The sequence below is a fragment of the Pangasianodon hypophthalmus genome, chromosome 3 (assembly GCF_027358585.1).
Source record: "Pangasianodon hypophthalmus isolate fPanHyp1 chromosome 3, fPanHyp1.pri, whole genome shotgun sequence".
In the NCBI taxonomy this organism is placed as follows: Eukaryota; Metazoa; Chordata; class Actinopteri; order Siluriformes; family Pangasiidae; genus Pangasianodon; species Pangasianodon hypophthalmus.
The window spans coordinates 21986251-22010233 of NC_069712.1; the positions used below are offsets into that span (position 1 = coordinate 21986251).

General features: G+C 40.2%; 2 protein-coding genes across 11 annotated transcripts in view; one reads left to right on the top strand and one right to left on the bottom strand.

Moving 5' to 3' along the window:
- The window catches only part of plekhh2 (pleckstrin homology domain containing, family H (with MyTH4 domain) member 2), a 33925-nt gene extending 12158 nt beyond the window's left edge, over positions 1-21767 (bottom strand). Inside the window, exons 1-13 of one of the 2 annotated variants that reach the window (XM_053232316.1) lie at positions 21624-21767; positions 17313-17469; positions 8963-9025; positions 8699-8848; positions 5546-5629; positions 5367-5448; positions 5040-5240; positions 4149-4858; positions 3997-4072; positions 3673-3767; positions 686-851; positions 435-571; positions 226-339 (exon numbers count right to left, since the gene is read on the bottom strand). In XM_053232316.1, coding sequence (XP_053088291.1) covers positions 226-339; positions 435-571; positions 686-851; positions 3673-3767; positions 3997-4072; positions 4149-4858; positions 5040-5240; positions 5367-5448; positions 5546-5629; positions 8699-8848; positions 8963-9025; positions 17313-17469; positions 21624-21727 — 2139 coding nt within the window. In that variant the 5' untranslated portion in view covers positions 21728-21767. The remainder of the gene's footprint in view (positions 1-225; positions 340-434; positions 572-685; positions 852-3672; positions 3768-3996; positions 4073-4148; positions 4859-5039; positions 5241-5366; positions 5449-5545; positions 5630-8698; positions 8849-8962; positions 9026-17312; positions 17470-21623) is intronic. The other variant, XM_053232317.1, reaches the window with a different exon arrangement.
- A 213-nt stretch (positions 21768-21980) lies between these two features.
- Positions 21981-23983, top strand: part of thada (THADA armadillo repeat containing) — an 86245-nt gene continuing 84242 nt past the window's right edge. The window contains exons 1-2 of one of the 9 annotated variants that reach the window (XM_034302820.2): positions 21981-22114; positions 22648-22730. In XM_034302820.2, coding sequence (XP_034158711.2) covers positions 22655-22730 — 76 coding nt within the window. In that variant the 5' untranslated portion in view covers positions 21981-22114; positions 22648-22654. Of the gene's footprint in view, positions 22352-22496; positions 22731-23983 lie in introns of all 9 variants that reach the window. The other 8 variants (XM_053232313.1, XM_034302821.2, XM_034302817.2 and 5 more) reach the window with 8 other exon arrangements.

Consider the following 23983-nt stretch of genomic DNA (forward strand, 5'->3'; position numbering starts at 1 on the left):
AAAGGTTCACATACTTTTTCCGACAAATATATCTAATGTTGGATAATTCTGCTAAATAAATGTTTTTTGCGTCATTTGTTTAATTTGGTTCTCTTTATCTAGCTTTAGAACTTATAGAACATTTGATCACATTTCAGGTCAAACTTATGTAGAAATACAGAAAATTGTAAAGGGGTCACAAACTTTCTAGCGGCACTGTGTTTAGTTCATGAACAAGGGACTGACCGGTGACTTGTAGTACATCAGTTCTCCATCTTTCAGAACAAACCAGTGGCGTTTCCAGGTCTTCTTCCATGTCTTCACCATCTTAAGCAGGTAGCCAGACTTTTCCATCGGCTCCTGGACCAAGATATTATCCCGTGAATGATTAAATGTGCGTAAATTGGTATGACCGTAGTAGCATAAGTGTGAGTGTGTGTGTGTGTGTGTCCTACACTCTTGCCACTGTCACTGCTAGAAGAGCAGGTCTTTTGCAGTTTGTTCTCAGGCTCAGAGCACTCGGTGTCTGTAGAATAGGCATCAGGAGGGATGGCGTAGTCACTCTCAGATGCCATGGAGGAAAGGGAAACAGCTGAACCAACAAAGGCAGACATCAGATATTTTCAGAAGGGAGCAGTGTGATGTTTAAGGGGATATGAGTCTGAGGTCAGTTTGTGTGTGTGTGTGTGTGTGTGTGTGTGTCTACCTCTCCTGATGGAGGTTTCCTGGCTTTTGGCACAGTTGGAGCTGGAGGTACGCAAAGTGCTCTCCTCCTCACCCGAGTTTGAGTGACACTCCTCCGAACCCTCCTCCTCCTCCTCGGAGGTGGAAGACTCTTCTGAAAACTGAGTGCTGCTCAGCAACGCAACCCGCTGCAGGAAGAAAAACAGTGAAACACCACACCCATATCTATGGTAACTGCTTAACAGTACTGCCCTCCTGTGGTCAAACTGTAAAAAAAAAAAATTAAGTGGAATAACATATGCAACAAATACAGCTATGTACAAAAACCCTTATTTTAGCCAGCCTACTAATGTAATAAATCGATTTGTATAATATTACACTTGTTATTTGTTTACAAGTATGGACAGTTAAAGAGCAATTCCCTTCTAGGATTTCATCAGTAGGCTCTGAGAGCTTGGGAGCACTTCATGGCAGGAGATGCAGAACAGCCCATAACCAGTTGCAAAGGTTTAATTTCTATCTGGGGAGTGGGGAACAGGTAATAGCACTTAATCCATTATAAACTCATATTTATTAGTTTCAGAGCATAAATTGTCAAGATCTTGATTTCATCTAATCCTTGTATCCGGAATGAGAAACTCTGATTTGTCTGAACCATGATTCTATGTTATCAGGCTAACTTGCAAATTGTGCTTTCTGGAATGGACACCAGGTTATTTAATGTAGACTGTGAACAGGTGAGTGTGATCAGAAGTCTGGTGATAGGGAATAAACTGTCTGCAAGCCTTGTGACTGAGTATCAGCTGGCCAACGTTCACGGGTAGTATATTCCGCTTAGTTCCTTCTTGATCCTTGAGCAAGCACAGATGTTGGCATATCACAAGGTAAAGATTAAACATTATGAAAGAAAATGTTAGAGCTGGCTCATATTGGTGAGCTGAGACAATTCATTCTTTCATTAATCTTCAGTAACTGCTTTATCCTGGTTAGAGTTGCAGTGGACCCAATACCGGCAACACTGGGTGCAAGGCGCGAGAATTCACCTCGGATAGAACGCCAGTACATTCACTCACTGACATCTAGGGGTAACATTACATAGCCAATCCACCTAGCTGCATGTTTTTGGACAATGGGAAGAAACCCATGCAAACATACAGAACTCCACAGACAAACCCAGGAGCTGTGAAAGGTGGGCAGCAATGCTACCTACTGGTCCACCATGCTGAGACAACTGACTCACTGAAAAGAGCTGAAATTCCAATCACACATTGGATCTCTTTAGGAACACCTAAATCTATATTTCTGGCTATGCTAATGATACAGTTTAGCAAAAACAAACAAAAAAAATCTTGATCACAATGTTCCTCAATTTATTGTTGGAACATCAATATACTCGTAGATAGAGTGAAGAGAACATAAGGTGTTTTCAGACATAGTTATAGGACCTGAAAGGGAACTAGCTGAAAAAAGGCCTCAGTGCTTTTGGTTACAATTTTCACAGTACAAGTGGACTCAAACAGGGACTTGGCTCTCTTTCTGGAAATTTTAGCATTGCTGAGCTCTTAGACCACTTGTTGTTCACACCTTAACTCCTTTACCATAGTTTAATAGTGAATGTGTAACACAATAGTGTCACTGAAAATGGTTGATTTTACATGATGCTACGATTTGGCTGAAAAACAGAGCAGGCAAAGCAGATGTCAAGTGAAATACCAGAAGCGTTTTTGATGCTGAACCATTAAAACCAACTCATGCTTCATGAAGTAGAGTTACTGACTGTTTAGCTGTAAGTGGTTGGGATAGCCAAAATACATGCATACACTGCATATATTACACACATACTGTATATTAATAGTATTATATACTATATAATACTATACTAGTAATAATACAAAATTAAGCTCTATAGCATAATTGCTGGTGCCACAGTGGCTCTATTAGCTTATCTGTCACGTTGCTACCTAGCCCTGCTGACCTTATTGTGCAACCACATGCCCCCACAGAAAGCCATTTGAATTGTTTGTCTGTTAGGTGACAGAAAACTGGAGTTATGTATGTACAGCAACTCTCAAGTTCTTTATCTAGCATAAAGCAAAATGTGAAGTGGACTGAGACCACTTTGTTTTCACAACGCACAAATCAAGTGGACCACAAGATGAACCACAACCTCTGAAGGTGTTCTGAGTACAGTTCACTTGTGGACAGGCCTGTCACGATAACTCCTTTTGTTGGACGATATATTGTCCCAGAAATAATTGCGATAAACAATATTATTGTAATACAATATTGTAAATCCTTTATGCTTTAGTTATTCATTGTTCATGTTTTAGTGTGTTGTTACGGAAAGAGCGTATTCACAATGTGACTTACCATTCTACCTACTTCGTTACTTAAGTTCAAGTTCACTTGTGCATTCACCTCATTTTGAGCAGAAGCAAGCGGTAATATAAAGTTTATGTTGCGTATATGTCTGAAAATTGCCGAGTCCTCAATCTGAGACAACGTGGAGCAATGAAACGAACCAAGTGTGAAAACACCCTTAGATGACCTAATTAAGTCAAGTTAAGTCAGTCAACTTCAACTGATTTTTTGTTGTTGTATTTTAATTTGCTATTGTAAAAATAAATAAATAAATATATTTATAAAATAAAAATCTATCATGGATGAGTCATAAAACAAATCTAACATTGATCAGTGAATCCTTAGACTCTTTGAATGATTCATTCACCCTGGATTCTTTAATATGTGAGTCAGTTAGAGTCAGTTTTGGGAGCATTGAGTGAAACTTTGATTTTCAATAGCATAGCTTGTGAGCAGCAACTGAACAAAAAAATCATGAATGGCAGTGGCCGGTGCTCAGTAGTAATGACTCGTTCAAAATATCAATGGATAAAAAATTACTGAAAAAATTACTGAGTTGATTTGTCACTTTTTTAACCAGGGATGTGGCATTCACTTGAATTCCTGCTCAAATCAAGCTTAGCTGGCCTTGATAAAACCAATACCTACCCCTTTGACTGTGGTGTAGACCGGTGTGTTCATGTTTTTGTAGATGAGAGATGTGTACAGCATGAAGGCAGAGTATGAGGATGGGTGGGAGGAGTCTGGATAAAGAGTACAAGACTGGGATGAGTTTTGCCACAGGGATAAACTCTAAAGACCAGCGATTTTACTCTATTATCCTGAAAATATTCCGAAAATTCAGTGATGGACAGATAAGTATTACTCTTATTAATCTACCAATGAAAGGAGCATGATGAGATATGTGAACAATAATGAAAAAATACAGAAATGGAAATGGAAAGAAACCAAAATTGAGATGTTACACCTTACCTTTATTTGCTACATCTGTACATGATGTTTCTGAAAGCCGAATTCCAGATTTAGCCACATCGTATATTCTGCTTTCCTGAAGACAACAATAAAAATAGTGTTAAACAAATGTGAAGGAACAGATCAGCAAAGCATATTGGCCCTGTACTAACCCAGGAGGGGAACCTGTGCAGGGGGGGGGTGGGCGGCTTGTTCCCTGGTAATGGTGCAGCTGCATCAGGGGACTTCGGCTCTTCTGCTGGGGCTTTAGACGCCTCTTCAGAGGGTATCATACCCTCACTAGTCTCCATCTTCTGCTCCTGGTTCAAATCAGTCTCCTGTGGCTTCAACGGGCGTAGCATGCTAATGGCATTGCGGGTTCTTCCATGGACTGTTTCACTAACCACTGAAGGCTGGCTTAGGTGCTTCTTGGCTATTGCAAAGCTAACACTAAAGGCACTGGGGCTGCGTAGGCGGGGCTGCTTGGGCGAGGCAGGTGTATCGTGTGCATCCTGGGATGGCGTGGGGCGTTTTGGGGTCAGAATTGGGCTGGGCGTATTGGCCTCACTGGACGAGGACGAAGAATTTAGACGCTGCAAGCGAAACCGCTTGTTCAGCTCGTCCGAGGAGCCGTCCTCAATGTCCACCCTGTTCTCGCTGGCTTTGTCCTCTGCTGCAGCAGCTGATCCAGCAAGCTGAGATGAAAATATATTAGACATAGGCTGTTCTAAGCTGGTAAGGTTGGGTTCCTTTGGTTCTGCTTTGTCCTCAGAGCTGCGAGACAGCATGTCCCCTGTAGGCTCACACTCCTTCTCCTGCTCGGACTCCATCCTAGGGCTGGGACTCACAGCCTCAGCCTCTGGGTTGTGTTTATTCCCACAGTCTGTTGAGAAACAAACAGAAAATCTGGGTTACTCCATTACTCTATCCACAAGGAACTTTGAGTTGCATTGTCCAAAAGCCCAGGTACAGATTAGATAGTGACAGACGACAAGACAGCTAGTTAGAAACTCTGCACAAGCATTTTTTAAGTTTTAAGATGTGTATATGAGGATCTGCCTGACCAGCTGAGAGCCTCCTGCAGTCGGTGTGTGTGAGGGTCGTACACACACTGCCCGTGCTCCTCTGAACTGGCATGGGGCCTGTCCGCACCTGAGGACTCTTCCCTTGGACATGAAAACAGCCGAAGGTCAGGCTGCTGAGCCGCTGGGCCTGTCCGGGTTTAGCAGGATCCGACCCTCTGTGTCCTACAGCCTGCTCCAGGACTGAGACACAATATATGCAGTTAGGTTTAGGAAATTGCCAGACACTCCAAGTCGGGCTGCAAACCAAGTATTGTACTGAGACAAAGGAAAGATTCTCTGTGTATATCTGTGCTTGTGTAAATATACCTTGAATTTGTCTCTTCAGTTCTAATATCTGAGACTCCTGCTGTTGATTTGTTTCCCTCAAGGAGGCGTTTTCTACTTCAAACTGTATCAATGAGGAAGACAGGTATAAGAAAACAAGGCAAATTCACATACATAGCACACACACACACACACACAAACATATGCACACACACACAAACCTCATTTAACTTCCGCATCACCCACTCCTTGATCTTTGCAGCTTTCTCTTCTACAGTCTTGGCATCTTGAATTCGGCCCTGTTTCTGTGGAAGTAGCGAATATTATATTAGTGAAATTGTATGAAAAAGCAGATAAAAGACAGATTAGCCATGTGCCTCTTTTATTTTTAACATTAACAGCTCAAGTGAAATTAAGCATTAGATGAAACCCTCAGGGCGACCAGGAATCAAGTTCACACAACTTAAACAATTAAAGAACAAAACTGGCCATAAGGCAATGCAATCTGATGGTGGGCACGGATGATTATAAGTTAAAGAAAGAGCATTATAGTTCTTAGTATTGCAAAAATATAATGTTTATATTGATCTTGGCAGTGTAGACAAACTACTTCATCTCTGATAGTGACATTTCTTTACTTTGCTAGCAAGCTTAAAGGTGCAAAAGTTGATTGTTTTTATTTCCTACCTTACAAATAGCCTGGAAAAACTAATAAAAGTAATGGTTTAAACCATGGCTTCAGCAGACATGTATTACATGGCTGAGGAAACCCATTTGGAAAAGTGCCTTTCTAGTCTGAAAAGCTTCTTTGTGTTTGAATGGGCCTCATGTCAGTCATTTTATAGACACTACCCATCGCCCCTTCACTAAGCCCCATCTCAGGCTAAAATCGGCAAGCGCCCAGCACAGTCAGATAATTCTCCTGCGAACAAAAAAGTCACTCTGTGCTTCAAAAAAAAGTAAAATAAAATAAAAGAAATAAAAGAAACACAATAAACCAGCATATACATTGGCAGTGCTTTTCCATAATGGAGTAATTTATTACTGTTGAAAGCGATGAAACTAGACACAGAATTATCGGCATTGCTCCTACACAGGTATGTAAAGGCACTCTGTATAAAGCTTGAGCTTGAAAGTGATGTCATGGTTGGCGTTGCTAATGCTAATTCTAGTTAGCATGCTAACTCTCGATGGGGGTGGAGATTTGTTTACATGAGCGGGAATTGGGGCTGGGATCAAGGAGTAAAAAAAAAAACATTCAAATCAGATTCAGCTCTACCTTTTTAATCATTAGAGATGCAGTCTTGCCAAATTTTAACAAATCTTATTTACTGCACCTTTAATTATGCCAAAAGCTAAAAATAACCATATATTTATGGTTACTGACAGTCCAAATCACTAAGAATATATGCATCTTCAATGGCACTGTGCTTGAGAATTCCTGTTTATTGTTTTGTTCATACTGCTTACTGATCACACTGAGTTTGGATGGGATCAGCTAAATTGCAAGGGTGCTCGGATCTATATAGTTACTATAGCCTCTTCCCAGTGGCTAATCTAGACAGACTCATACACTATATGGGCAAAAGTATGTGGACATCTGACAATTACAGCTATATGTGGACCTACCTATGTATGGGTTGGAAGCATACATCTGTATAGGATGTCTTTGTACGCTGTAGCATTACAATTTCCCTTCAGCGTCCATGAACTTTTGGTCACATAGTGTAATTAAGATGGCAAAGGCAGTTTTTGAAAGAGTGAGGTAGGTATGTGGTATATGTAGATGATGTATTGTTTTTCCGTTACACCCTAGTCATTCTCTTGTCATGGCTGTAGTTCCAATGAAGATAGTTATCCATTAAGTAGCTTTATAATAAGTTTAGTTATTAGTTTAATGAATAGCTTTGACACAACCCTGTGTGTGTGTGTGTGTGTGTGAGTGAGTGTGTGTATTAACTGCTTCTGAATAATGGCACAGTAGCTCAATATTTTGCATATACAATGATCAAGCATAACATTAAAACCACTGACATGTGAAGTGAATAACATTGATTATTTTGTTACAATGACACCTGTAAAGGGTTGGGATATATTAGGCAGCAAGCGAACAGACAGTTCTCGAAGCTGATGTGTTGGAAGCAGGAAAAATGGGCAAGGGTAAGGATCTGAGAGACTTTGACAAGGGCCAAATTGTGATGAGCATCATGAGCACATGAGCATCAGAACTGGACCATTGAGCAATGGAAGAAGGTGGCCTGGTCTGATGAATCACATTTTCTTTTACATCATGTGACATGTACCACCTACTTAAACATCGTTGCAGACCAAGTACACCCCCTCATGGCAACGGTATTGCCTAATGGCAGTGGCCTCAATCAGCAGGATAATGTGCCCTGCCACACTGCAAAAATTGTTCAGGAATGGTTTTGAGGAACATGACCCAGAGTTCAAGGTGTTGACTTGGCCTCCAAATTCCCCAGATCTCGATCCATTTGAGCATCTGTGGGATGTGCTGGACAAACAAGTACGATCCATGGAGGCCCCACCTCGCAACTTACAGGACTTAAAGGATCTGCTGCCAACATCTTGGTGACACAGAACACCTTCAAAGGTCTTGTGGAGTCCATGCCTCGACGGGTCAGAGCTGTTTTGGTGACACAAGTGGGACCTACACAGTATTAGCCAGGTGGGTTTATATTATGGCTGATTTGTGTATTTTTGGGGTTGTGATGGTGTGAGGTGACAATTAACAATCAATGTGAGGTGACAATTAGCAAGCACGATGCAGGGGGTCTGCCCGCCCACAAATCCATCCCTGCTTCCTCCACTCTTCTGCAAGTGGCCACTCACATGATTATAGTTCAGTGGGTTTCAAACTGTGGGATATGGTGGTACTGCAGGATAGTCATCAATATTTGTTACAATTGAAAAATTCCTCCTAGTATATTCTATTTTTCCAGTTTTCTACTTTTTGCAAATATAAAAGAGTCAGAAAGATTTATGATTTAAATTGTATATATATATATATATATCCATGGATATATATATATATATATATATATATACACAATTATTATATATATATATTATATATATATATAAATATATTTACAGCAAGACTGTCTTAAGGAAAATAGTCTCACACATCCTCACACTAATACACATAAGCCAGGGTCTTAGAATATCATCACACTAAAACTCTAAGCAAAAGGACTGTGTAAGCAATGCAACTAGCTATGTTTCTATCATCTCACTTCCATTTCATAAGGGAAAGTTGATAAGAGTATGAAACATCCCATAGATTTAGTCATTTTTGCACCAGGATTGTAAAATTCCCTGTCTGCCCCTTACTGTTTGGATGAGGTACTGACCTGCTCCTCTAGCTGTTGCTCCAGTGATGTTATAAGCTCTTCTTTCTCCTGCAGAGCAGCCTGAAGGTCTTGGCAGCGTTTGAAGAGCTTCAGTTCAGAGTCACCAGACTCCAAATCTGTAGCCTTCAGACGTTCCTCCATCCACTGCACCTGAAATACACAATGCAAACACAAACCTGGTCATATCAGCTCTGTATTTCTTCTTTCTTTTCTTTCCATCACATCAAGTCAAATAATACTAGAAAAGAAGTTTAGAACACTTACCTGTTGGTTTGCTTCATAGGCATTTCGCTCTGCCTCCAAAACCTGTGTCTCCAACTGCTGCATCTGCAAAGCAACATACCACCAGGGAGAACTTTGTTTTATTTATTTATTTAATTGCTCTCGTATGATTTTATTTGGAGATCTCAATTAATATACTGCTGTTATGGCACTCACTCACAGTCATTCACTCACGCAGGTCCAGGCACTCACTCATGCACTCACACACTCAAGCGCTCACGCAGGCCCTCATGCACTCACTCATGCGCTCACACACTCAAACACTCACACAGGCTCTCATGCACTCGCTCATGCACTCACACACTCAAACACTCACACAGGCTCTCATGCACTCGCTCATGCACTCACACATGCCCTCATGCACTCACTCATGCACTCATGCAGGCCCTCATGCACTCACCCACTCACACTCGCACTCACTCATGCACCTACTCATGCACTCAGTCACGCTCAATCATTCACACACGCACACACTCACAATCACTCATGCACTCACGAACCCACTCAGCAATGCACTTACTTGGGCACACACATACTTAATCACTCACACTCACTCAAACACTCATTCACATACTCACTCATGCACTCAGTTACTCTCTCACATATACGTGCACTCACTCACTCACACATACTCACTCAGGCACTTACTCACTCACTGACACACATTCACTCACGCACACATACTCACTCCCACCCTCCTTCCCTCCCTCCCTTCATACATTCCTTGGCTCAACATTGCAGAAAGCATCAAAATGACATGCTTTGTCTTCAAAGGCCATAGAGGTCTAAATCATGGGAAATTGAAGTAAAAATGAAGTATTAAGCTATTGTAGAAGAACTTTGTCAATGTTTCTGGAAAGAGTCAAAATCCCCTCAAACACTTTTCTGGCTGACCATCAATACAAGCCATGCTGCCTATACTATCAGTGGACACCTGGCCATCACACCCGTATGTGGGTAAACTGTTGTCACAAAGTTGGAAGCACGCAATTGTATAGATTTTATGCTGTAGTATTATAATTTCCCTTCACTGGAACTAAATGCCCCAAACCTGTTCCAGCATGACAATGCCTCTGTGCATAGTGAGGTCCATGAAGGCATAGATTGCTAAGGTTGGAGTTGAAGAATTCGAGTGGCCTGAACACTGAACGCTGAAGTGGAACGCCAAATGCACCCCAGGCGTCCTCACCTGACATCAGTGCCTGACCTCACTAATGCTCCTGTGGCTGTATGGGCTGTATGGGCGAATCCCCACAGCCATATAGTTTACAGTATGTTGAGTTATGATTTAACACTTTGCAGTCATTCTATAGTGTAACATGTTACAGTGGTCATATTCCAGACTCTATATTTTAAAAAACAGTGTGTTCCTGGCACTCTCACATGCTGCCTTCATTATTAACACTCATAAAAGCGAGCAATTTAAAGTGATCTAATCCATCACTACAGATATGCCAAGAGTGATTCACTCGTGTTTCCACAGAGAACGTAAAAGATTTTAAGATGTATTTGTGACTCCAAATTATTTTCAAGTCAGGAGATATACAAAATTGTTGTTTGAGACTTCAAAAAAGGCTTTTCTTCACCCATTTTTTAAAACCACAGTCACAAACATCTGTTTCTTAATCACTCCACAATATTGTACACTATAATTATGTCACAGTTTATAAAACTTGTTTTGGTTGCACCATCATTGTCCTTTTCAGTGACCAACAGGAAGACCAGTACCACAAAAATGCACATAAGTCATAGTGAGCTAAAATGCATCCATTCAATCTCCTGCAAAATATATCCTTTGTTAATCAACGTCACAATATTTGCCTTGGAATATGGATATCGCACCACTCTGCAAGATGAGAAAAATGAGTAGCACAGTATTTATTTGTGTTCTGGAGGCTTTCTGTCCAATGTTAGATTCATCCAATTTTCGGAGGATATATTGATCAGTAGTGGCATTAGTGTTTTGAAAAATGCCAATTGTCCCCACGAATGCAGGCTGATCTGTGTGTTATGGTCAAATCCGCTTAATCCATGAACTCCACTTCCCAGAACACACCTTGGTCTACGAACATGGCCACCCCGGACTACACACTCCAGAACCCACTGCCGCTAACACGCTCCCAATAACCGGACTTTTGAGTACACGCACCTGTCCCCAATCACACACACTTTAAAAAAGACTCTCATGCTCATGAACTCTGCGAAATAAACAATCAGTTTGTTTGTGCATCTGACTTTTAGCAAGCCACCTGATTCTGTGCATTGTTATCCCGGTTACTGACTTTTGCTAGCTTCCTGGTCTTTGGCCAGTGAATCCTGTTTGTAGATCACCTGACCTACACCTGTTGCTGACCTTGATCTTGCCTGATGTTTTCAGATTGTATCTCTCATTAAAAATCTCTCATTTACTACAATTGCATCTGTCTCAGCCCTCCATTTCATGACAGTTATACAGAAGTTCAATGTGCTTTTTTTTTTAAATGTATCTCAGGTAGAGTGGGTTATATGGTATACGTCTCACAGTGCTCAATATGTATCATGATATTTAGTTTCAATGACATTTTGCTAATGAAGGGTCAACAAAACAGTAAGCCATGTCATAAAAAAGTGAATGTTTCAACATTTACAACAACCTCCATTAAGAACAAGTAATTTTTAACAAGGACATGGAGGGAAAACAAAACAATTGGTAGACTTTTAATGTTCAGTCAGTTACTTTGTAAGTTTAATGATTAACAATGGAGTTATAAAAGCACTGACACCCATGATACTCAGAAATGTGTATCATGATGTTAATATATTGAAATATCGATATCATATTATCATATTATCCAGCTGTGATTGCAGACCATATCGACATCAAAACGTATAGCTATGTAATTTAAATGTGCTGTTATTAGCAGCCTGAATACACAGGCATACAAGGAAAATGAGTGTAATGGACAAATCCTTTGACAAATGATAAAGCTAACGACCTCAGTGTACAGATATAGAAGCAACATAATTACAGACTATACTGAATGCAGCTGTAAGACAGAACGCTGGGCTAGTTACTGCTTATAACCTCTGGGAGCCAGAAGCAACTGGATGAAGGAGTACGTATGGTTCATTCACAGTCTAAACAATACACAAAAAGAAGACAGGAATGACTTCACAACAATACCAGACTGATTGAGAAGAAACCAGAGTTGTGATACTCGACACTTTAGTCACGTCTACACAAAGAAATCTAAATAGGTTTGTGTGTGTTGTGTTGTATGTATTGAATGTAAAATAGTCTGTGAGTGCATTGGTATCGATTAACTTTATCGAGTAAAATGACCTCTGCTGATCATCACGACCATGTGAGGTGTGAGATATTGGTTGGTTACAGCCTTTTGAGATACCTTCAACTGTCTGAATTGAATGCTGCATATCAGTTTTGCACTACATATCCCTGTATGTCGACTTTGTTGCAGCTGCCAGTCTGGACAAAAATGGGGAGAAGACGAAGCAGTTTGTGAATAAATGAGTTATTTGTGCTGAGGTAGGCATGGACATACGAGAAATCATAGACAACAAGACATCATGGCAGCTGCCTTCTGTTTTTAAAACACAGCTTTTGTAACCAAGAGTTAGGACTAACCTAAATCCAAATCCAAACAAACCCAAAATTAGATATATTGTATATTCCTATTATACTCCTATAATTTGTAAATACATACGTATTATATAAGATTAAGTGGTTTTGTCTGAAATTAATTTTCTGCTGAGTATAACAGTCAGCTGTGGACAAATCATAAATTCATTAACTAGCCAACCGGGCAAGTAAAAATTCCAGTGTAGTGCCCAGTCCCATGTTTTGGCTGCCCTGAAACCTAATTTACTTGGTAAAAAAGTGCTAGCTAACATAATGTAATAATATATGGTGAGCTAATAACTATTTAATTTAAGTGCATTAATACATTCATTCATTAATTTTCAGTCACCAGTTCGTCCTGGTCAGGGTCAAGCGTCTGTCTCCAGGGACACTGGGTGCAAGGTGGGAGAATGCGCCCTGGATGGGACGCCAGTCCATCAGACTAAGGGAAGTGAAGGAGTATATGATCATTATCCTCTTCTAACAAAGTTTCTAAGGTACCACATCATGTCTGCATGCTCAAGCAAAAGTCAGCAAGATGTTGGCCATTGTTTTGGCTATGAAATGTGGTCTTCTGTCCTCAAACTGCACATAAAAAGCAAAGCAAGGTCATAGCTTTGTACTAGACATTTTTTTTTTGTTTTTACGTACTGGTGTGTTCCTGAGATTGTGCTTCTGTCAATGTGTGTAGTGCAGCAGGCAGTGGGATTCGGACCGACTAGCATGCGCTATAAGTCTAAACATAGCTGCATACCAAATGAAAACATTTATTTTGCAAAGGCCAGTAAGAAGTGTTTTTTTTTTCTTATACTTCTTGTTGTCTGCCAGGCAACCATGATTTAAAAAAAAAAAAAAAAAAAAAAAACCCACACGGAATCTGCTTGTCCTGGGCTCTTGACATTTGTTCACACCTGATAAGGTATTTACTTTGAAAAACAGCATGCAAAAAGGTATCAACTGTGAGCATCACACTTTCTGTAGCAATCTTCCAAGCCTTCTCCGGGCCTCTGAGAACCTGATTCCACCAACGAACTCACCATAACTGAACCTCTTTTATGACTATTGGAGAGAACTGAAGAAAAACTAAACGTGAACAAAGGGCACTGTGTTTCTACATTTACATATATGAGATGCTTTCGTTAAAAGCATCTACTGTACGGCTACAAGAAAACTTCCCCTACACACCATCCGCCTCCATGCACACACATTTGCCACACACCCCAAATGTCTCAGTCTGACACATTCATCGGCTCTGCTTTTGAAAAGTTCAAAATAAATCAATGCCATATAGGCCGTGCTGCAGTCAGCCTCCTCATTCCTAACATTCCAAGCCGTGTGCTTTGTGGCTCGCCCTCCCCGCAGCCCCACCGGAGCTTACAAAGCCTGCCTGTGTTACAACCCAGCACAACACCACCGCTCTAAATTCCCCAGCATCACCTAGTGTCTGTACACCAACACACAAACACACTCACGCCTCAGTCCATAGGCTGGAGAAACTCATTCAAGAACATGCTACGTACTTAATTCAGCCCTTGCAGCAAAATCCGTTTTACTACGATCCACAAAATACATAATGTACATGAATAACACCCAGCCATAAGAGAGCAGTATGATGAACATCATGCAGTAGTTATGCCATGATGCTCATCTAAAGTGTGGTGTTTTCAGGCAAACAGAATAAACGTGTGAGGAGCAAGCGCTGAAGGGAGGAGTAAAGTCACGTAAAGTGCTTGCTTGGACCCTCACACTGCCTTATGCTAGGTTGGCTCCGGTCTTCTGAGGCCACCACCCACGCAAATGTGGAATCAATCTGGGCGTGCCAGGCACTAAGAGGAGCAAGCGCTAACCGAGAACAGATTCCGTCTTTACACAGTGCTTTCAGTGTATAGACATTCACTGGTGGGCGTGTGTGTGTGTGTGTGTGTGTGTGTGTGTGTGTGTGTGTGGTTTCCTTTTGCAAGATGCATGAAGTCACATACGCAAACGCTTACGAGATCCTTGTTATTAACAGTAATGGATATGAATTTAAGAAAATGAGGGCAAATTGGTGTTTGATGGTTAGTAGAGAAGGTTGAATGTGTATACACAATTTCTCTAAAGCAGATGTATAAACTGTCCTTCAGCAGGAAGTCCACTGGACGTGATGAAGAAAATTAAAACGTTATGACCTGTACTTCCACTCTAAAAAGTGTTGTGTTGTGTGTGATGCATGTTGACTTCCCGTATAACATACTCTCTGTTTACAAACCCTGGAATTTCCTCCCCTGGGCGTCTTGTGATTACGGGATGGTTTATTTTCTGCTCTGTCTGCTGCCCCCTCCACTCTCTCTCTATTACTCTTTCACTCCTTCTCCTTTCATCTCCTAGCCATTCGTCCTTACTTCTCTTAGTTTCATTCAGTCACTTTCTCTTTGCCAATCCCTGCTCTTCTCCTCTGTTCTTCACTTTATAAGCATTACTAAACCTCTTATAGTGGCTCTTATAGGCCATAATACCAACACAGATCCAGGATCCCGCAATCAAAATATTAAGCAGGAGGTCATACAAATACATTACATCTGCTTTGTTTTGTAGTGAGTACATCCATACAAGATTGTATTCTGTAAAAAAACATTCTACTATGGCTAGCGCTCAGTAAATCCCATGAGCAATCAGGAAGCAATACGCCCACGGCCAACAAGTCCACAGGCACTGTGATGACCGATGTTAACAGGAGATCTTTATCAAACGAGCTTGTGTGTGTGTGTGTGTGTGTGTGTGTGTGTGTGTGTGAGAGAGAGAGAGACAAGAGGTCAAACTAATAGTTGTTGGCTCATTAGACTGGGAGTTCATCTAGAGGAGTGGAATCAGCAGAACACCTATAAGCACTCCTACTTCTCAGATCAGTGGTGCCTCCAGGTATTTCTTCCAACCAAGCAGGAGCCACATCTGATTCTACCTGTTTAATCTTTTCATCTTGGTCAATAGGCTATCAGCTGTGGCTCCTTCTTGGCTGGAATGAAAACCTGCAGCCACACCAGCCCTTTGGATAGTACTGGACATCCCTGTCATAGTTGAACCAGGGTTCATTTATACCTTTAAGGAATAATCCATGATGCATGCTTTTATAGGAAAATAATCCACGCCATGGTGGTATGATATGGCCCGATGCGAAGTGGAGTTACTGTAAGGACACAATATCTCTGTACACAGTATCAACAATTATACAGTATACTTTTCATTATTAATTAGCAGCACAATATTTAAAGAATATGTCCCTGTGAATGAGCTGTTACTATAGAAACAATACTATACTGCAACAAGAGCATTAATATAAACCTATTATTTGAATCACAGCCGGCAGTACTGTCAGAGCTGTGCTGTTATAGAAAATTAACACCTTCAGACCAATTAGTTTGCCCTGGAATAAAAAGTAATTATCCTTATCGGAATAGAATGTTGAGTTGAGCCATAGTTTTCCACTTGTAAATAAGATCTAAAAAAATATTAATCAGTTGGGACTTTCTCTTTGCTTTATACTTGCCAAGCTGCATTGATGCCAGTTGTGAAAATAGTTTTGTGAAATAACATGACACAACAATGACACAAAATTGGTTTTGGCAGAGAGTTAACTTTAACCAATTATGCTTTGACCCAATGATTGAATTTAATACTTCTTTTTAGGCATTCATCCATCCATTCATTCATCTTCAATATTCAGTTTATCCTGGTCCGGGTTGCAGTGGATCTGGAGCCTATCCCGGGAACTCTAGGCGTGAGGCGGAAAATATACACTTGATGGGACGCTAGTCCATTGCAGCCTCCATGCACACACACACACACACACACACACACACACACACACATATTCACAGAGTCCTTAATACCTAGTGGCAATTTAGTGCAGGCAATCCATCTACCAGCATGTTTTTGGGAGATGGGAAGAACCCACAAAATGCGAAACTCCACACAGACGGTCACCTGAGATCAGGACTGAACCGGGGACTCTGAAGCTGTGAGGCTGCGCTGCTACTCACTGTACCACTATGGATGATGATAAATAAATTATATGGCAAAATTCGAACAACAGAAGTTCCTCTAAATAGCTCTGAGGAGTTGTAGAAAGTTAACAATATGCAAACGTTTGTCTCTTTCAAAAAGATTCACATACATTACATACACTAGCGTCTGGATTAAGTTTATACTTCTATGAAGTTTGTACTGTCCCAGAATGCAGCAGTCTGGAGCCCTGTGGCCAAGCGTCTGTTTATATTAACCTCTAATCAGTTTTCCCCTGAGACGGACCAAAAGAAGTAGGCCATAGAGCGAGCACGCACACATACACACACACATACACACATACAGGCTGTAACACACCAAACATGGTAAATACTTTAGTATGTAGTTGTTTGCCTCTCTTTAAGAGCTGTGTTGACCGTTTGACTAACATAATTTCTAGTAGATGTTAATAGATGATGATATTCCAGATGCTTCAGTTAAAATGTGGGTGAGTGAAACAGGCAGTAAGTCACTGTGGGAGGACACTGCAGATATAGTAAAACCACATCGCTGCTCTGTAATTAGAGGCGGTTTAGAAAGACATGGGGGTGAAGTTTTTACTTATTCAGCATGAGGTTAAATAAAAATGAGTTTTAAAGACACTGAAGTAATCAGATAATCAGAGGTGGAAGAGACAGAAAGAGAGAATGATGGTTAGATGGTGGAAATGCTAACCTTTTCTGTGGTGAGGTCTCGAATCACACTCATCTGTCCACGGAACTTCAAGAGCAGAGCTTCCAGAGCCATATACTTCTCCTTCCATTCCCCAGCTGAAGCCTCGTCGGCGTCGCTCATGCTGCCGGACATCACAGCCTCTCGGTCCTGGAACGAACTACAGACAGTCATGCTTGTGAGCAGAGGGATGAAGAATTGCTACGTTAGCATAACACACGTGTGCATGTGTTATATGCATCACTGCACTGAATTGGGACTGACTTCCTTTATAAAAATAAAGAATTACAAAAATAATAGCAGTGAAACACACGACCGCCGACTGCTATTTCTGAAAGCTGTGCCAACTGACAAGTCAAACGGAGAAAATAATAGTTATGAAAGCCACAGCAGTCAGCAGGAAGACAGAGGGACGGTTATGTGAATATGCTCTTTTAGCATGTAAAAAAAAAAAAAAAAAAAAAAACGAAAATGGCTTAAGTGTTCCAGGCATGGGCAGGGCCCCGGACAAACGGACCACTACCAAAACAAACTCTGACCAGCCAACGCACCAGCCACCATCACACTTTTCCATTGTACACATTTCAGTTATGAAAAACACATGGCAAGCGAAGGTAAAGTTGCAGGAGGAAAGTGTGCAGGAGAGGAGAAGATGGAGTGAAATTGAACAGAGAGTGAGAAAATCCTTTGCTTTAAATAAATGTTTTTCATTATATGTTTTTTTTTACACCTATGAACAACTCATATGTGTAAAAAAAAATTAAATGTCTCTGAGGATTTTGTGCTAAACAAATGTGGCTTTGAGCTCAGTAACTTACAGGAAAAGAGCACTGGAGAAAAAGACTCAGATTTAAGATTTTAAGCTGTGCCTTTACTTATAATAGTGCCAAAAAAAATCTATGTCAGGACAAAACAGATCAATGTACATTACACTGCAAACGTCTTAGGCACGTGTAAAGGAATGATGGAAAGCAAAGATGCCTTCAAATATAATGAAATGAAAATTAATTAAAACATTGCTACATAAAAAATACTATAAAAAGCAGTAACCACTAAACAACTAAACAAAGCCAATATTAGATTACTTATTAAAAATGCATCAGTAGTCTCAGGGATGTTTTGTAAAGTATATTTTTTTAATAAAGAAATTAGCTGGCAAGTTTTTCTAAGCCTCTTGGAGAACGTCACAGCTCTCCTGGAGACTTTGACCTTTGACTTTGATCTTTTTGCAGGTAAATCCTCACAGACTTCATTATGTATTTTGTTTAAAAAAAAGTTCCATTACTTAATACCTTACTTTCTTTACTAACATACAAATATTTTTCTGTAGCATTTTCATAATATGTAATATCTGCAAATCTGAATTTTTATAGTGATGCAATTACAGAGAAGTTGGTAAAAATAAATATCTAAGACAAAATATGTATTTTGTGATTAAGCTAGTCAAGTTAGTCACATGGGTGACTAAGCATCACTAACTGTTTAAGTAAGGAATAAAACATGATCTGGTAGTACGATGTGCCCCAGCGTGAAGCGGAGAACAGTTATCACCCCTAAAATGTATTTTTTTTTATAATAGGACGTCATGAAGTGCTTTATTCCTCTTGTTCTACAGCAGTTTGCCAACAGAGACTTTTTTATTAGTTAAAGAACAACACTATGTTCTTTTTAATCCATTTATAACTAATGGAACATCCACAAAAGTTATTTCCTGTTATCACTTCCATTAAATCAGCACTAGCCTCTCTTCTTTTCCTCTAAGCCACTGAGCTCCCAATCTCTCATATCAGAAGACTTTACCTCACTATATAAATGTTTATAGTTTATGTGGAGTTTCCGCCATACAAGTTAATGTGAATGAGCTGTTACTGTAGAAACAATATTGTATTAGAAGGAGCACATTAATATAAACGTGTCATTTGAATGACAGTCAGCACTGCTGTCTGTGTTAGTTAGAGCACCATGCGGTTTAATCAACCAGTCAGTTCTGACCAGTCGGTCTGCAGAATTCAACAGTGCTGTGCTGTAATTATGGACAATTAATGAAAGCATTGAACTGGATGTGTTAAAGCAGGAACAATTACTGTCTCTACAGGACGTGAGATGTGCACTCCTGCACTATCCGAACTATTTTTTTTAGCATTTATCAAAAACTGACTGCTTATTTTAAATTATTTTATATGTCCAAGCTTTTTATACATTTTTTTTTTTATCTTAAGCATATACAGTCAGGTCCGTTTGTTGAAAATGGCTGTAATTGGTAAATGGTAAATGCCATACTTTTGTGGAACCTCTTAAAATAAAGCTGAAAGTCTACACTTCGATCACATCTTGATTGTTTTATTTCAGATCCATTGTGGTGGTGTGTAAAGGCAAAATCACAAAAACTTTACATCTGTCCAAATACTTCTGAACCTAACTGTAATTAACTACTGAAACAATGTGGTAGCACCAGATATTCCATCAAAATAATGAACGAATGCTTGTTAAATGTTTCTATGTCTTACCCAAGTCTAATGGAGTGTACTCTCTTATCAAAAAGTCGTTTCCACCCACAGGACTGTCACTCAATCAATGTTTTTTGTTTTTCTCACCATTCTCTGTAAAATCTGGAGACTGCTGTGTGTGAAAGTCCCAGGAGATCAGCAGTTTTTGCAATCCTCAAACCAGCCCATCTGGCACCAGAAACCATGCCACGATCAAATGTTGATGCTTGATGTGAGCAATAACTGAAGTTCTTGATGTGTATCTGCATGATTTTATGCATTGTGCTGCTGCCACATGATTGAATAATTGGACAACTGCATAAATGAGCAGGTGTTCCTATTAAAGTGGACAGTGAGTGTGTATTCTAGCATTATCATCACTATCAAGTAAATAATATCTTTTCATATTAGTGAATAATAATGTATTTTTTTGGTAGGAAATCAGAGAACCTGGAGGAAACCCACACAGCTATGGAGAGACCATGCACAGAAACTCCACACAGACAGAAACCCAAGCTTAGGTTCAAACTCGAGACCCTGGAGCTGTGAAGCACTAACACTTCCTGCTGCGCCACCAGGCCGGCCCATACAGTAATTCTGTTTGAGAAATATAATTTGACAAAATTATATTTTTCATCGCTGCTTCCTCACAGCTTCAGGGTCCTGGGTTTGATACTCTGCATGCCTTACTGTCTGTGCAGAGTCTGATATGTTGTCCCCGTGATCGCATGGGATTCCTCAAAGTTCTCTGGTTACCTCCCACCTCCCAAAAACATGCAGGTAGGAGGACTATGCTAAACTGCTAGGTCTGAATGAGTGTGTGAATGTGTGTGTGTGTGTACGTGGTGTCCTGCGATGGATCCAAGCACTGTGAATTCTCCCACACTGCACCCAGTGTTACCGGGTTATAGGCTCCGGATACAACTCAACCCTGATCAGAATAAAGCGTGTACTGAAGACGAATGAAAGAATGATGATATTTGTTTTCCACAGCTGAAATAAAAGCAGTTCTTGGTAGCAGACCCCCTTATTTATTTATTTATTTATTTTATTTTTTTTCATAAACGCCTGATCTGCAGGTATATAACATGCACCACTGTATTTCATGCACCTACTTTTAGGCTGTCGGGAAAGACCTGAGCATTTGAACAGAATACATTTAAAACCATCAGATCATAGATAAGTACATTCTTACATTTAATTCACATAAAACATCTCATATTTTATATCCTGTTTGACCCATTAGTTAAAAACGAACTACAACTCATCAGATTGTTCTAAGAATCCAGCCAGAAGAGAGATGAAACGAAGATGAGTGAGTCTTTAAAGAGGAAGAGGAGATCAAGAACCACATGCTGTTTGAATTATGATGAAGTGTTGTCTCTTCACCCTTGGGAGAAGGAGGAGTGGATCTACTTCCCTCTTTGTTTCCTGTCAGATTCACCAATCATGATGATGACAATGATGATGATGATGAGTCCCATAGCTTCTCCATTCCTTTACACCCCATCATGGGTCTGATGTGTTGCTTGAATATTGTTTACAACTTCTTTTATTTTAAAAGTGAATTTTAATTACTTCCTTATCACGGTATACCGTCAGGTTCGGTATATCGTCACACCCCTAGAGGCAACTCACTTTGTGCACTTTCTATATATTACTTTTATTATAGGATGAAGTGAAGGACACAACATCAGATCTATACAGATCACATGCACTAGTACATGATCCTGATGGAATATTATTTCTTTATGTCATGCAAGCACTGAAAGCAGAGACCCCTTCACACACACACACACACACACAAGTCTTCAGAGTGACATCTTACCCAAAAGATAAAGATGATGATATAGCTGCCGATTTCACTCCATAATTATTCTCAGTGAAGCCTTGTATCTTTAAAGTCTCATCAGTGATCCATGGATCTTGCATCAACACACTCCGCTCTCTCTCACACTTCTCATTTCAGCATCTCACCGCAGCCTCGCTACTGGCCTGACAGAAGGGCGTGTCAGTCACCAAACGGACCAATCAGATACACAGTGGGTGTGGTTATGTAGATTTCAGCGCGCAGGAAGCTGGTGATGAACTGACACTCAGTTCAGCCAATGAAATTACAGTAATTACTCGGGTGGCCCAATCAATGTAGCCTTGTCTCCAAATAACTTTACCTTTCTATATCAGAGCACTACATAGGATATAACATGTAGTGGTTGATACACCCTATCTAGTGCACTTTTTATAATATTTGTTTTTCAGCCTTGGGCGTGAAGGACGGTTTCGGAAATGACGTACGTATGACACGCGTGTGTTATGGTGGTAAGTTCTACTGAAAAGTACCTAGCTACTTGTTATACTGTGGTTTTCTTAATGGTAGATAGTTTGTAACAAAGATATGAGGGTAATTTTTCAAGCCTGATAAAGACTTTATTTAAACACTAAATGCTGGTGAGTGGAAATTTGACTATTTTTTTTCCTAAATGAAAAAAGTGCATGCATGCGGTTAGCATCTGTGAGGCAGCTCCCGTTACAAGCTCGCAGAAGAGGTAGCAATAAGTGAGTAAAAGTGTAGTAAAGCCGGTAAATCCCATGACCCAGCATGTTCAGCGAGACAGTTTTAATAGAATTATCATTTCTCGTAAAGCAGCTTTCCCCTCTCTCCTCCCTCCATTTCTTTTCTCTCCATCCTTCCCTACTGCAGTCCATTTGCTCCATCTATTCACTAGCTGAATTGGTATTTCCGGTGTGTGATTTATTTGAGATGTGTCAGCTATGAGACAGAGCTTCCTGTCTTTCATCTTGAACTCCTCAGCGTGTCTCACTCACCCCATGCAGTGGTTATTGTGATCCAGGTGCATCATGGTCGTGAAGAAGAAGAAAGCTCCCAGAGTGGAGGCTGTGCTTCTGGACAGCACTGAGCTGAAGAGCCTGATCTGTGAGTAAACACTTCATTTACAGTTTACTTTTCTACTGCTGTGAGTTTAACTCCCTATGTGAAGGAACACACGGGGAAGCTGGGTGCGTTTTTAGTTCAAAACAAAAATGATTTTTTTTTCTTTTTTCAAGAATAAAGCACCTCAGTCTCACTGAAAAATATAATGCAGGGGTGCTCCCACTTCTATGACGAGAGATCTACTTTCTCATATTATTATTATTATTATTATTATTATTATTATTATTGTAAGATCCATCAATAAAATACGCACATAAAATGTTAAATTCTTTAACTTTCTGTAGCAGTCTTTTGATGTAAGAGGCACAAACATTTGCTACAGCTCTTGATGAAAAACTATTCTTGTTTTGAGCTCGTTTTTTTTTTTAATTGCTTCTTTTTACTTTGCACTTTTTGTCTGTAGCCATGACTAAATATCATTCAGTAAATTAATTTGCAGGTGTAGTCAGAGGTAAAAAAATGGAATTTAGCTAACACAGTCTGCTTCCACTGTCAGGTGAAAGGAAAGATTAAGCCGTGGGCCAGTTAAGATCTGCCCACGGGCCCCATTCAGCCCTGGGGCCAGACTTCGGACACACTGTGATATATATGAGAACTCTGGCTAACCTGGGGGCTGCCCCGAAGACAGCCAGGGAAGCTGTCTGAGGCCCAGGCTACACTGGAAAAAATATGTGCTCGGTCAGATTTAAGAAAGAAATATTATGTATAGTTTACATAAAAATATGACGTTTCTCATTAAAACATGATTTCATTGCTTATATTAAACTTAATGTAAACAAAGTTTTAATTACTACATTGAATTATATAGAGAGAGTGTGATCAATTCACATAGTATTAACATAAACCATGTACTTTATGAAATCTCGCAGTAATGGTGGCACTGACGGGAACTGTCTAGTTATACGTGATCAAAATGTGTGCAGTAGAATAGTGCAGTGTTCATGTGGCTGTTGCAGATCACATATGACATGGGTTTGATCCTCAGCTCAGGTGCGAGTGAGGAGTTTGAAATCAAATTGTGTTAATGTAACTCAGTTCAATCCCGTGGAACCGATGCACACATTTGAATTAAGTAGCTTTTTTTTCAGTGTAGGAAGATGAGGGCAACCAAGAGAGTTTAGTAGTCCACTTATATGCAGAATAAAACCATCTGAAATATTTGCTCAAACCCCGATGGTCATAAATGTAGGCCTATGCATCATTTATAACTCATCAGGTTAATCATCAGGCAAATA